The sequence below is a fragment of the Lissotriton helveticus genome, chromosome 7, assembly GCF_964261635.1.
Source record: "Lissotriton helveticus chromosome 7, aLisHel1.1, whole genome shotgun sequence".
NCBI lineage: Eukaryota > Metazoa > Chordata > Amphibia > Caudata > Salamandridae > Lissotriton > Lissotriton helveticus.
The window spans coordinates 1,091,225,138-1,091,238,794 of NC_136068.1; the positions used below are offsets into that span (position 1 = coordinate 1,091,225,138).

Here is a 13,657-nt window from a genome sequence, read left to right on the forward strand (position 1 = left end):
CCCGAGGAGACCGTGCTGAAGCAGCGGCTGAGGTGTTGCCGAGGGTGCGAAGAAAATGGCGGCGGGGAGGTCGGAAGGCCCCGAACTTCAGCCCTGAGCCGAGTTGTCGCCGACTGGCGAGGGATCCTGGCGAGAGATCCTGCAAGCCGCTGACTGGGGCGCTAGGGTCGGCGGGACTGTGATCTGAGGCCGTGGTGCGCTGCCTTGGCTCGTCCGGAGCTTGGGGACCCTAGCTGGATACCGTCTTGGGACTTCTCCTCTTCCCCTCAGGCTCCCGTGGGGGCGGCCGAGTGGAGTGGGCGTCGCAGGCCGTGGCTCTTGTGCCTGTGAGTGTCGGTGGAGACATTGCACTGCCGGCGACCGGTGCTGCCCACGGGCGCTGACGGTAACCGAGCTCCTGGACTTGTGACGCAGCACCCTGGAATGGGGGCGACGAGTGGGTCGATGGCCGCGGGATGCACTGAGGGGGACTCGGCAACTTCCACCCAGCTGGGCGAGAGTCCCTCCTCGGAGCTCGATCGAGACCAACGGCTGAACCAGCGACTAGATGCCATACTTGATGCGATCGCCTCGACTAAGGACGTGTTGCACCAAGACATCGCCCAAGTGGCCGTGGGCCTGGGGCTGCTGCGCGCAGATCACGCGAAGCTAGCGGACAAAGTTAAGGACCATGACCAACTATTGCTGGACCTGAAACCGTCGGTGGTGGCCGCGGAACATAAGATCACTGATATGATGGCCCGGTTGGACGCGTTGGAACGGAGGGCGGAGGATGCAGAAGGCCGCAATAGGCGGAACAACGTGCGGGTCGTCGGCCTTCCGGAACGGATTGAGGGGGAGGATGCAGTGGCCTATATGGAGAACTGGTTCCGCACTGTGGTGGCGCCGGAGGGGCTCACTCCTTTCTTTACGTTAGAGAGGGCCCACCGGGTACCTGCTCGCCCACCGGGGCTTGGTCGCCCCCCCCCGCCCGATGGTGGTGAGACTCCTCCACTACAAAGACCGGGATCTTCTCATTCAGCGGGCCAGGATGTCGGGCCCCTATGACGTGGAGAATAGTAGGGTTACGATCTTCCCGGACTACACCCAAATGGTCCAGAAAAACCGGGCGTCGTTCCTGGCAGTGAAAAAGGAGCTCAGGGAGGAAAGCATTCAGTACTCCTTGCTCTACCCAGCTAAGTTGCGGATCATGTTGGATGGGTCTACGCACTTTTTTCAGACTCCGGACGAGGTTTGGCAATGGCTGGAGTTGTACAGGGCGGGTACGGACAGATCGCATAAAAGCAGGCGAGATGAGCCCAAGCAGCCCCGGGTGAGACAATCGCAACGCATCCGATCCCGCAACAGGCGCCAACGGGAGAGGCGGGAGGCCCAAATGGCGGCGGAAAAGAGGGATGCACTCGCAGCGACGGCGGCCATTACAGGGTCGCAACAGAACAGTGAACGTGCGGACACTGACTCGGGAGGAGAAGGCGGCAGGTCGGGAGAGGAACTTTCAGAAGCGGACAGTTCGAAGGGGCCGGAGGTGACCCCACAGACCTCGGATGGTATCTTTTGCGGCTGACATTGGGTTGGATTGAGCTAGATCGGGACTTCATGGTGGGGTGGTATCCTGTTGATAGGGGGCCGGGACGCCGGGAGGGGGGGATCTGTGCTTCAAGAGGGATGGAGGCGCGGGGCGTGGGCTCCGCTCGCTGAGGTCGGCGGTGACTCACCCCCCTTGGGCCCTTAAGGCCGCCTGTGGTGGAGACCACAGGGTTATGAGTGTGAGAAGTTGTTTCAAGGTTTGGATGGGGGCGGACATTGGGTTCGTGTGCTCTGTCCTGGGGAGCGGGGTTTGGGAAGTTTTTCTGTTTTGGGTGTGTTTGGGGGGGGGCAACTGCACTGGGGGGGTTATGAACATTCGTTATTTGATTTGGACTGTACGAAGTTGGAATGGGGACATTACCTAATCTGAAATGCCTAACGTGGAATGTCCGGGGGCTGCGAACTATGGTGAAGCGTCATAAGGTCCATGCATATCTTGTACGCAGGGGGGTTCAGATTGCTATGCTTCAGGAGACTCATCTCACTAAGAAGGAATGTACTGCCTTGCAGAAAAGATGGCGGGGCCAGGTGTTTGGCACCACCTACTCAGCGTATGCCAGGGGGGTGCTGATCTGGGTGAGGGCGGGGATACCCTTTCAATTGCTGAATCAAGTAGTGGATCCGGATGGCCGGTTTGTGGCGGTGGAGGGGAGGTTATATGGCCGGGATGTGGTTTTCTGCTGTGTGTATGCGCCAAACACTGATCAAGCTCGATATCTTGATAGCCTCTCAGGGGCGTTAGCCTCCTTCCTGGCGGGCCCGATAGTGCTAGGGGGGGACTTTAACTCGATTACTGATGTGGCTCTGGATAGGTCCCATCCCCCTCTGGTGGACTCCCCGGTGCGCAGGCTGACCGCGCACAGGAAGGACTGGCAGGATAGGTGGGGGCTGCTGGATGTCTGGAGGGAGCGGCACAGGGAGACCAGGGATTACTCCTTTTACTCTGCGCTTCATGACCTGCATGTCAGGATTGACTCGGTGCTCTGTGGTGGATCCCTAGCTCCGTTGGTCTCCCATGCGGAGTACTTAGCTAGGACTATCTCAGATCATAATCCCCTATTGGTGCACATTCAGTGGCAGAGGGAGCGCTCAGTTATACCAACGTGGCGGCTTCGGCCGGAGACACTTGAGGATCCTGTCTTCCAAGACGTGGTTCGGCAAGGCATTGATAGCTATTTCGGAATGAATGCGGGCACGGCCACGAGTAGGTCCATTGAATGGGATGCAATGAAAGTGGTGGCGAGGGGAGTGTGTCTGGGCAGGTTCTCGAATGCTCGCACGGCTGTGTTGAATGACCTCGTGACAGCGGAAGATAGGTTGAGGGACCTGGAGCGCCGCAGGCCGGCTAGACCGGACTTACAAGCCCAGCTATTAGAAGCGAAGGAGGTGGTTGCCACTGAGACGGAACGTTTGCGATGCTATGACTATAAGCAGTATATCGTCAGGGCGCATGCGGAAAGGGACAAGGTGGGTACCCTCTTGGCCAGACTGGCCAACCCGGAACTTAGGGGCTCCCCGATCCTCGGCATTCGCACTGCGCAGGGGGAGATGGTGTACAACCAGGCAGCGATATTGGAGTGCTTTAGGGGGTACTATGAGGAACTGTACCAGAGTCAGCTGGAGGTGGGGGTCCAGGACATTGTGGAATACTTGGGGGAGAGGCAGCTTCCGGTCCTTGCTGAGGAGGACTCGAAGGAACTGGGCGGCCCGGTAACGCTCACGGAAATACGGGCGGCCATAAAGCATATGGCCCGCAACAAAACGCCCGGGGTGGACGGATTACCGATTGAATTTTATCAGCTGTATGCGGATATTTTGACACCCAGATTGCTGACGGTGTATGCTGAAGCATTCGAGGCTGGGGCGCTGCCCGGATCCATGCGGGAGGCCTTGATTGTGCCGCTCCTGAAGCCAGGCCGGGACGCAGCGGACGTGCGGTCTTACCGCCCGCTGTCCATGCTGACGGTGGATTATAAGATTCTGAGCCGGATACTGGCCACCAGGCTGGCCCCGTATATGACGGGCCTGGTACATAGGGACCAGGCCGGGTTCATACCCACGAGGAGCACGGCGCTGAATGTTCGCCGACTGGTGGGGATAATGGACGCCATTTTGGACGGGGAGGGTGCCCCTGCGGTCCTATCTGTAGACATCGAGAAGGCCTTTGATAGTTTGGAATGGCCGTTCCTGGACGGAGTTTTGGAGAGGTTTGGTATGGGCGAGGGGTTCCGCAGGTGGACAAGGGTCTTGTATGCATCGGCGACGGCGAGAGTACGTTTGGGTGGCCTGGTGTCTGCGGCGTACCCGGTGGGCAGGGGCACGCGGCAGGGGTGCTCTCTGTCTCCCCTGTTGTTTGCTCTGGCGATGGAACCTTTAGCGGTCCATGCGAGGTCGGGTGTCGTGTACTTGGGGATAGCCAGGGGCGAGCAGTGGCATTATATATCGCTTTATGCGGATGACTTGCTCCTGTACCTGGCTGACACCTCCCGGGCGTTGGCCGGTGCTATGGAGCTGCTGTCGGAGTTCGGCCGGCTGTCGGGCCTTAAGGTCAATTGGGCGAAGACTTGTGTGTTCCCGCTGCGAGCGGGTTCACCTGCTCCTGACGGAGACTTGGACGTGGTGTGGGAACCATCTTGTTTCACCTATCTGGGTGTTCGCATTTACCACGCTACCGCAGACCTATTGGAGGGCAACATTGGTCGTTGTGTCCGGGCACTGCGGGGCAGCTTGTCTTTCTGGTCGACCCTCCCGCTGACGGTTCTAGGCAGGATTGCCCTTCTGAAGATGGTGGCACTCCCCCGCTTTCTCTATTATTTCCGGACGCTGCCCATATGGATTCCCCAAGGGGTCTTCAGAGACCTGAGGTCGATGATTATTGGCTTTCTGTGGGGGCATGGCCGCCGTAGAGTGGCCCTGACCACGCTCCTCCGCCCGAAGATGGAAGGGGGTATGGCTGTGCCTGACTTTGAGCTGTATTACCTAGCGGCTCAGCTGCAGGTTCTAACACAGAACGTGGCTAGGGTGTTCAGGGGTCCGGAGGAGGACCGGGATCGGGGGATGCAACGCCATGTGTTGTCCTATATTATCATGCAGCAGAGGCTTGAGTTGCGGGCCCTCACCGTGGAGGAAAGGACGCTCCGTTTGTGTTGGCAGAGGAGCCTTCGGAGAGCGAGGGCTTCGCGGCCTTATGCACCGGAGATTCAGATCGGCATGCTGACGGCCTTGCCGCACGGGGGTGATTGGTCCCCGTTGCTGGCTTGGGAAGAGATGGGATTGCAGGTGGTGGGCGACCTGTATATAGATGGGGCGTTGGCACCGTTTGAGGTGCTCCGGGACCAGTTTGGGCTGCCTGACGGGGGGTTCCTCCTACACGCGGCAGTGGTGGCTGCCGTACAGAAGCACTGGAAAGGGGGGCTCGTAGAACCAACGACGACTATGGCGTGCCAATATGTGGTGATGGCAGCTGGTACGGTTAAGGCTGTGACGTGCCTCCATAATAGGATGCTGCATGAGGGTCTGGAGCCGCTCCTGGGGCTCAAGTCTAAATGGGAGGAGAGTGTGGGCCGCCCCATACCGGATACGGCGTGGGGACACATCCTGCGGCGTACGTGGAAGGGCACGAGAAATGCGCGCTTTCAACAAGTGCATTTCTATGTGCTTCATAGGGCCTATTTAACCCCGGAGAAATTACAGCGGTACTTCCGGGTGCCGGATGCCCGATGCCCACGGTGTTCGTCTTTGGGTGCGGACATGGATCATTTGTTTTGGGGGTGCCCGCAATTGGGGACCTACTGGGCAGAGGTAGGGGAACTCCTGAATGAAGTGTCTGCCAGGGAGGTGGACTTTGATATGGCGGCGTGCCTGTTGCTCTGGTTCCCGCACACCAAACGCACCAAGGTGACGAGCAAATTTATTGACCTGGGTCTGATACTGGCGCAGAGGGAGATATCGTGGCACTGGAAGTCCAGGGGGGGGCCCTCGCTGCGTAGGTGGAGGAATGAATTGCTGCGGTGGTCTGCTTGCGAGAGTGTGCTCCGGATGAAACAGGCTGTTAAGTTGGGGAATGAGAGGGTTCTGGACGCGGCGCGTGCATGGGAGCAGGTGGTGCAGGCCTTGCGTGACTCTATGGTGGATGACGGGGATGGAGAGGACTGAGCCGGTGGACACCACGGGGCGCACACAGAAGAGCTAATTTCCGCGCTGTGGTAGATCCATCCAACTCGACAGGGCGAGGGGTACTCCTAGCAGTTGCCAGGGGGGGGGGGCCTTGGGGGGGACTGGTTTATGGGACTTGGGGTGGGACGGAAGCCATTAGGGGGTGGCTAGCCTGGGTGCCTAGGCTCTACTAGGGAGGTTGCGTGCTGTGGCAGTGGGGGAGGGCTGGGGGTGCGGCCAGGCGAGTTGGGGCGGGGGCGCTTAGGGGGAGCCCCGAAGCGCGGGATGTTACTGCATTAGTTTTGGGATGGCTGACGGAGATTTTGTTGTGGGGGGGGGGGTGAAAAGCAGATACGTACGATGGCTTTTCGACCATGGTCCCTGTGGGACTTGCACTGTGATTTTCTCCTATTGCTTGGATCAACATGCCGCCCGGCCTCCGGGATGCGGGCTGAATGGCTGTGTACAGTTTGGATTTATTATTGGACAGTGGGGTGTCGCAGGGGCACGGGTTGATTGTTTGTATCCTGTGGTTTCTAACTCTGCAATAAAAATATGTTTAAAAAAAAAAGTGATCACAAAGTGAAGGAGAGTGACCACAGACACCAAAAGGGCCATTTGCTGAGTAGAGGACACCAGCGCAAGACAACGACTCATTCATAGGGAAGAGGAAGCCTCTACTACAGAACATGGAACCCCCAGTTAGAAGCTGGCTCATTCATCTGCAGGACTCAAAGCCCGCTCCTGTTAGGATACAAAAAAGTGAGGGATGGAATGCTTTAATTCATCTCAGCCACTGGTTTTAATTATACTGCCCACATCCCAGTCCATTATTTTGCCCACCATGCCATCTCAGTTTGGACCCAGCCACATGCAAATCAGTCTTGACCCTGCTCCAATGGAACAGTCCAGCCCGAACGGCCAGGCCAGGTTGTCATCGAATTGGAACACAAGAACCCAGGACCCCCTTGCTAGGTCTCTTGAGTTGCTTGTGTTCTGCTTCAGAGAGGACCTGGCTTGGCAGTTCGGACTGGCCTGTTTCTATTGGAGCACGGCCAAGACTGATTTGCATACAGCTGGGTCGAATCTGAGGTGGCATGGCGGGAAAACAACGATGGGTTGGAATGCTACCCAAGCGATTGAGTGCCAGTGGTTAGACAAATTGAAAGCAGTCCTCCATCACCTTTTGTCCATTTGATGCTCCTGTACGGAAACCACAGTGCAATATTTTTTTATTTCTGTGTGCCATAGTTCACTTCAGTTCTTTAATAGCGCTGTGCACCTGCTAATTTCTTTTGTTTCTGTGTTAATACTAACACAATTAAAACATTTATAATCGTTAGCGAAGAGGAAAGGGTCCCTCAGTTGATGGTAATGAGTGATTAATGAGACAAAAGGCCTCACAGGTATAGAAGGAATAATTTAGTAAATAACAACGTCTCTGAAATGCCATGGTTATGGTGGGCTGTGCACTACACAGAGAGGAGTCTCGGTGATACAAGTGTGTGCCAATGGGAAACAGACTCTGTTGCACTAGGGGTTACTAATGGGGAAGAGTTTCAGTTATAGAACTTAGGTAAATGTGCATTGGAAAAGTGTTTTTAGAGCCTAGAACCCCACCCACAGCTTAGCACGCTCCAGGCCCTACTCATTGTTGTAGGATAACCCATTAACTAAAAATCGCTTATTGGTGAAAGGTAAAGACTGCCTCGGGTCTGGGTGATTCCCTCCCTCCTGCGTCATCTCTAATTGGGCTTACTCCAGTCCTTCTTTGTGCTCACATTGCTACTGATCCTGCAGCTCTCTCTCTTTTGAAATTGTTCAACAATTTTGCACCACACTTTCCTGCTGAAACAAATTCAGTGAATTATCCAAATGGCTTTACGTCCGAATATCGAGCATAGAAATAGCACCTGGTATAAATATTGTGTCCTAAATATAGTTTACAAAAATATCCTCCCCTTGGGTATAGATTTTCTATTTCAACTCTAATAGGGTGATATTTATTTAGATACTACATAGGGCACGCTATATTTGTCAAACAATATTCTGACGATATTCCTGTATCACATCCTTTCTTACCAACCGCCGGCAAGTGGTCTGGGCACCTCCGTTTTCAGCCGAAATGCCGCCGCTTGAGGAGGGGGTCCCTCAGGGATCTATCCTGAGCCCCACTCTTTTTAATATCTACATGGCCCTTCTCGCGGCGGTGGCTGAATCGTATGGTGCTCAGATTCTTTCCTATGCTGATGACACCCAGCTTTTGTTCTCGTGTGGCAAGGGGGAAGACTTTGACAGCGGTCGGATTCGGGAATGCCTGGAAGCCGTTTTCAACTGGTTTCAAAGGCATAGTCTGAAGTGCAACTCAGACAAGTTTGAGCTGCTCATCTTTGGCTGCCAGCCGGATCCGGGCTGGAAGTCATGGTGGCCCTGCGACATGTCTCCACCTGACACGGCAACACTAAAGGCGAAAAATCTGGGCGTCCTGTGTGATGTCGATCTTTCCCTTAGACCCCAGATCATCGGGCTAACGGGGAAGTGTTTTGGCATCTTAAAAATGCTGCGGAAGTTCCTTCCTTTTTTATCTTTCCAGCATAAAAAAACTATTGTACAGGCCTTGATAGGCTCTCGACTTGATTATGCGAACGCACTTTATTCGGGTCTTCCGAAATACTTGATGGCGCGCTTGCAGGTCGTACAAAATTCGGCGGCCAGAGTAATCTTTGGATTACCAAGAAGGGCACGAGCTTCTGAGCTCCTTGCACAACTCCATTGGCTTCCGGTTGCCAAGAGAGTCACTTATAAGATCTTGACGATGGCTTTCAAGGCGCTGCACCGGATCGGCCCAAGCTATCTTGGAAAGCGGATTGCCTTCTACGTTCCTAGAAGAACTCTTAGGTCTGCTCATGAGGCCAAGGCCGTGGTTCCTTTCATTAGGCGCACACGCATCAGAGGTCGTTCTTTCCGGTATTTAGCACCGCGTTGCTGGAACGATCTTCCCTTATCTTTGAGAACAGCTAGCAATCTGTTAGCTTTTAGAAAGGAGCTGAAGACTTGGCTCTTCTCTCTGTAATTGCTGCACGGGCCTTACGCATTGCTATGTTGTGTGTTCATCTCTTTTTCTCTTCGCCAAAGCGCCGGGACACTCCTCGGAGTAGCCGTGCGCTATAGAAGAGCGGTTTTAACATAACATAACATAACATCTGACCAGCCTCTCAGTGAAAAACATCCTTGTGTTACTCCTGACCCTAGACATAACCTGCTGTGAAAGAGCCAGATCCCAGCTGGACTGGACCTACCACTTCAGTATGCAAATGTCTATGCGCTATCGCCCATGTCTCTCCTGTACGTGTCTGTGTTGTCTCCCCTATCGATCCTCTGTCTGAGAACACACTCTTTGCATCTGCATAGGATTTCATGTGCACATCTCGGTACAATGGTTAACTAGCACTCATGAAATATCTAAACATACTCAAAAACATAAGCAAACAATTGATGATAGGTAAAACATTACGAGATTGCACCAAACGATGCAGACATTCTGTGATGAAACCTTACAATTTTCAGAGAGACACTCTCCATCACCACTCTCAGGTCGCACCAGGTTAGTAAATGGCATAGCTGAAAAATAAAAATGTACTTACGACTGGCAGGCGAAAGACATACCAAAGATAGGGATACACCGGAAAATACCCTCCCAGCGCGTGTAACTGACCCTCTCCAGCCACTGGCCGCTGAACAGGCCATGCTTGAAGGAGGACAGCACGATCTGCGAGCAGAGAGAAAGCAAGAAGGCACCGAATCAGGAGCAAGGAAACAAAATCAAGAGGAAAAAAGGCAGACACCAAGATCGAACAGGTGAAAAGCAATGCTGTGACCGAGGTCATGTGAACTACACGGGTTCTGGCAGGGGCCAAGGGACTGGGCCACTCTTCCTTTGGGATAGGTCCATGACCACACGACTGGGCCAAAGAGTAAACACAACAGCTGCTTTTAGAATTTTTGAGTGAGCCTTTGCTTTACTACTGATAAGTGCCTAGTACCCCAATGAGTCCATGATACATTCGATGTTGCGTGCAAACACTCTCTCTTGCTGCAAGTACAGTCAGTACAGGGCTGCTCCATGCTGTTAGTGCATTTGTGTTTGGTCCATGTAAGACCGCTGTCTTACAGATGGTGTAAGCTACGTAAGCTCGGTACTGAGCTGCTCCATGCTGTTAGTGTATGTGTGTATGGTTTGGTGAGACCGCTCTCATACAGTCGGTGTAAGCTATGCACGTACAGTACGTGTCACGATTCGCTCCTTGCAATCTCGTGCCCACCACTAGAGGGTCAAATTCTGGAACATTCCAGTGTTCTACTAAGCTTCCAGACCCTCCCTTTCATGCATGTACTGACTTCCTGTCATTTGGACACTACTTGGGAATTGCCATTCATTTACAATCCATGCCAGGTCTTGTGGAAGCCAGCCTGCTCATACTTGAAACTCCATTACCTAAAATTCCCTGCTCACTGCTTTGTCTCCACCCCTGGAGGTCAAGGACGGGTGGAAGAACTCAGCTCAAATGTGGCAGGCTGCTGCTAGCCTGCTCACACCTGATGCACCTGATTATTATAAGCTCTTTTAAGACCCAGCTCCCTGCAGTCCACAGTTGGTCATTGTAGCTGTGTTCGGTTAGACCATCCCTTGTTTCCTGAGCTTTTGATATCCTTGTTTCCTGAGCTTTTTATATGCTCGATTCCTGTGCTATAGTTATTCCTTGTTCCTGTTCCTGAGTGGCAGCTATTCCTTGTTCTTGATTAGCGCATCTTTCAGTGCTCTTTTGATTCCTGAGCTACAGCTATCCTTGTTCCCGAACTAACACTTCCTTCAGTGTTTTCCTGATTGCTGTTCCTGAGCTATCGTTGTTTCTTAATTAGCAACTGCCTGTAGTGTTACCTTGATTCATATTCTTGAGCTATAGTAATTTCCTGTTCCTGAACTAGCTCTGCCTGCAGTGCTACCTTGACTCCTGAGCTTTAGTAATTCCCTGTTCCTGCTCCAGAACACCCTTCAATGCTACTTTGTTTTCTCGATTCCTGAACCAGCACTATTCTAGAATACCCTTGTAGCCTCCCCTTCTGTATATACTTTTCCAGACCCTGCCTTTCTTACCATTCCCTTGGTTCCAGTTCCTAGTTGGCTGTCTTTCCATTCCTGCTGTCTTGCTTCTATTACCTTGTATGTTTGTTACTTGCTTTCTGCCAAGTGAGCCCTGTGATTTCCTTCCTTTCCTCCTAGCTAGCTCCTTGTCTATCGTGCAAGTGTTTAGTTTTATCCCTTTGCTGTTACTGCCTTGCATGTTCCTGTTTGATCGCCAGGATACGTGGGCATAGCGGACTACCTAGGCGGTGTTTCTTGTTCACTGTGAGTATTGTCTTTGATTTACATTTATAACATCATCATAGGTATCAGCTCCACAGACCATGCCTTTGCATGAATATCCAATATGTGGGTATTTAGTCAGTATCTGTAACAGCAATTGTGGGTGAGGAACTTACTGAGCTTCAGTCTTACAGTGTGAGCTCCCGAGTGCTTTACCCCATATTGCCTTTATTGTTAATGTTGATATATATATATATATATATATATATATATCTCTTGCACATCCGCCTTGGGAGTAGTTATTCTGAATGATAAATCAACTCAAGTGCCTATCCTTCTAAGGTCTAGCTATCTTGTGTCTTTGTGCAGGCTTCCCTTTTCTCCTCTGACTTCTTGTGTGATCCAGGGCAGCGCTGTGCTCATCTTTCTGCTTACAATTTCTACCGAATCACCAGTCCTTGCCCAAGTCCCTGACTGTGTCCCAGACAGTCCCTGACAGTACAGGGTTGTTTCATGCTGTTAGTGTAGGTGCGTATGGTTCTGTGTGAGACCACTCTTTTACAGTTGGTGTAATCTATGTACTGTCAGTACAGGGCTGCTCCATGGTGTTAGTTTACCTGTGTATGATCTATGTGAGACCGCTCTTTTACAGTTGGTGTAAACTATGTATGGTCAGTACGGGGCTGCTCCATGCTTTAGTGTAATCTGATTATCTTCTCTGTGAGACCGCTGTCTTACATTCCGTGTAAGCTGTGCATGGTCAGGTCACAGCTTCTTTCTTTCAGTGGGTGTACGTTTATATGTCGGTGAGAGACTGCTCTTACTGTCAGGGAAGGCTTAAACTTCCCTTCAGGGTTCCTCTCTTGCTTTGATGTACGAGTTACTTACCTTCGGTAACAATGTATCTGGTAGAGACGTTGTCTAGCCGCAGATTCCTTAACTTAGAATATCCCCAGGTGTCAGACTGAATCCGGATTTTTTTTTGCAGCAGCACCTCTGCGCGCCGGCGCCACACGACCCGCCCTGACGTCGTCCACGTATGTGACGTCAGCGAGGTCATATAAGTCCCTCCCGGTGCGCTGAAGTCAGTTTTTTTTGGAGAAACTTTTCCGCGGCACAACGCGGAGCCACCAACAAAAAAACTGTGAAAGTATGGATACAGTGTGCGAGGGATGGAAAATCCGTGAATAAGGACGAAGGATGGTGGAGACACCATCATAAAAGACAGAATTAAACACTGCCTACATATAATTGAAAAACTGTGAGAAAAAGTCCCGCCGGCTAAGTGAAGACCCTTCACTGAGTGCAACAGGGAAGAACATCCCAACAGACTAAAATAGACTGATATTGCCATGTAGAACTGTGTTGTTTATCAAGAACGGGGCACAGAAGAACAACAATGCACCGTAGGAAGGATGAAAAGACTGGCCCTTTCCCTATAATAACGGAGGTTGCAACCAGAGCACAACCGATCCCCAAGACGACGACCAAGAGGAGACCAGGGTCCAAGTCAATAGAAAAGACTGAAGGAAGGGAAGGTAACGGGAGAGGAAAACGAATCTCCTCGTGCTGTATTATAGGAAGAAGCCCCTTAGCAGAGATTAACTGTATTTGGAAACACTCAGAGGGGAGCCAAAACCGAACTCCAGTGAAAGCTAACCCAATGGCAACTGATGAGGCCAGTGGAGAACACCACTCTGCAAGGTTCTTGCAGAACGGGGCATAGACTACGGCAGCATCGCCCTCTGCGGTCTCCCCCTAACTACAACTGCACCCCTAAGAGCTTCGCTAAACGCGGCAGCGAGACTCATCACTGGATCTAAAAAACACTCACATATTTCCCCCGACTTTAAATCCCTGAACTGGCTGCCTTTTGAAGCCAGAATACATCTGAAAATTGCCTGCATGACGCACAAGGCTGTACACCTGAACTCACCCGGCTACCTCACTCAGAAGCTGACAATTTCCGGCGGCTCCAGAACCACCAGAAGCACAAACAATCTTCTGCTGAAGCCTCGAAGATTCCAGAAGGAAAAAACTTACAAACGCTCCTTCTCAGGAATGGCGCCTAGGATCTGGAACTCACTCCCTCCTGAAACCAGGCTCATCTCCTCCACTCCTCTTTTTAAGAAAGAAGTAAACGCTATCCTCATGGCTAAATACACTTGAACTACTACTATGGACCTTTTAAGACTCTGCGTCGATCTGTACTACTTGTTTGATCTCTTTGCCCATTTATATTACTTGTATTATCGACTTACCCGATTGTCCATGCTCCCTCTTATTTGTACTATTTGCATTGATGACTTACCTACCTAACTATGCTCCCTCGTGTACCTACCCTACCACTCACTTACCCCTTGCCTTTGTAAAGCGCTCTGATATCTGCAAAGATCTTGTTCACGCTATATAAAACTTTCAAAATAAATAAATAAATAAATAAATAAATTAAGGAATCTGCGGCTAGACAACGTCTCTACCAGATACATCGTTACCGAAGGTAAATAACTCGTACATCTGATAGAGGCATCTAGCCGCAGATTCCTTAAC

General features: G+C 52.0%; 1 protein-coding gene across 2 annotated transcripts in view; it reads right to left on the reverse strand.

Moving 5' to 3' along the window:
* The window catches only part of SLC38A10 (solute carrier family 38 member 10), a 433,558-nt gene that overhangs the window by 294,924 nt on the left and 124,977 nt on the right, over nucleotides 1-13,657 (reverse strand). Inside the window, exon 6 of one of the 2 annotated variants that reach the window (XM_078654197.1) lies at nucleotides 9,387-9,511. The exons of the other annotated variant lie outside the window; for it this stretch is intronic. Coding sequence (XP_078510323.1) covers nucleotides 9,387-9,511 — 125 coding nt within the window. The remainder of the gene's footprint in view (nucleotides 1-9,386; nucleotides 9,512-13,657) is intronic. 2 annotated transcript variants of the gene reach the window in all.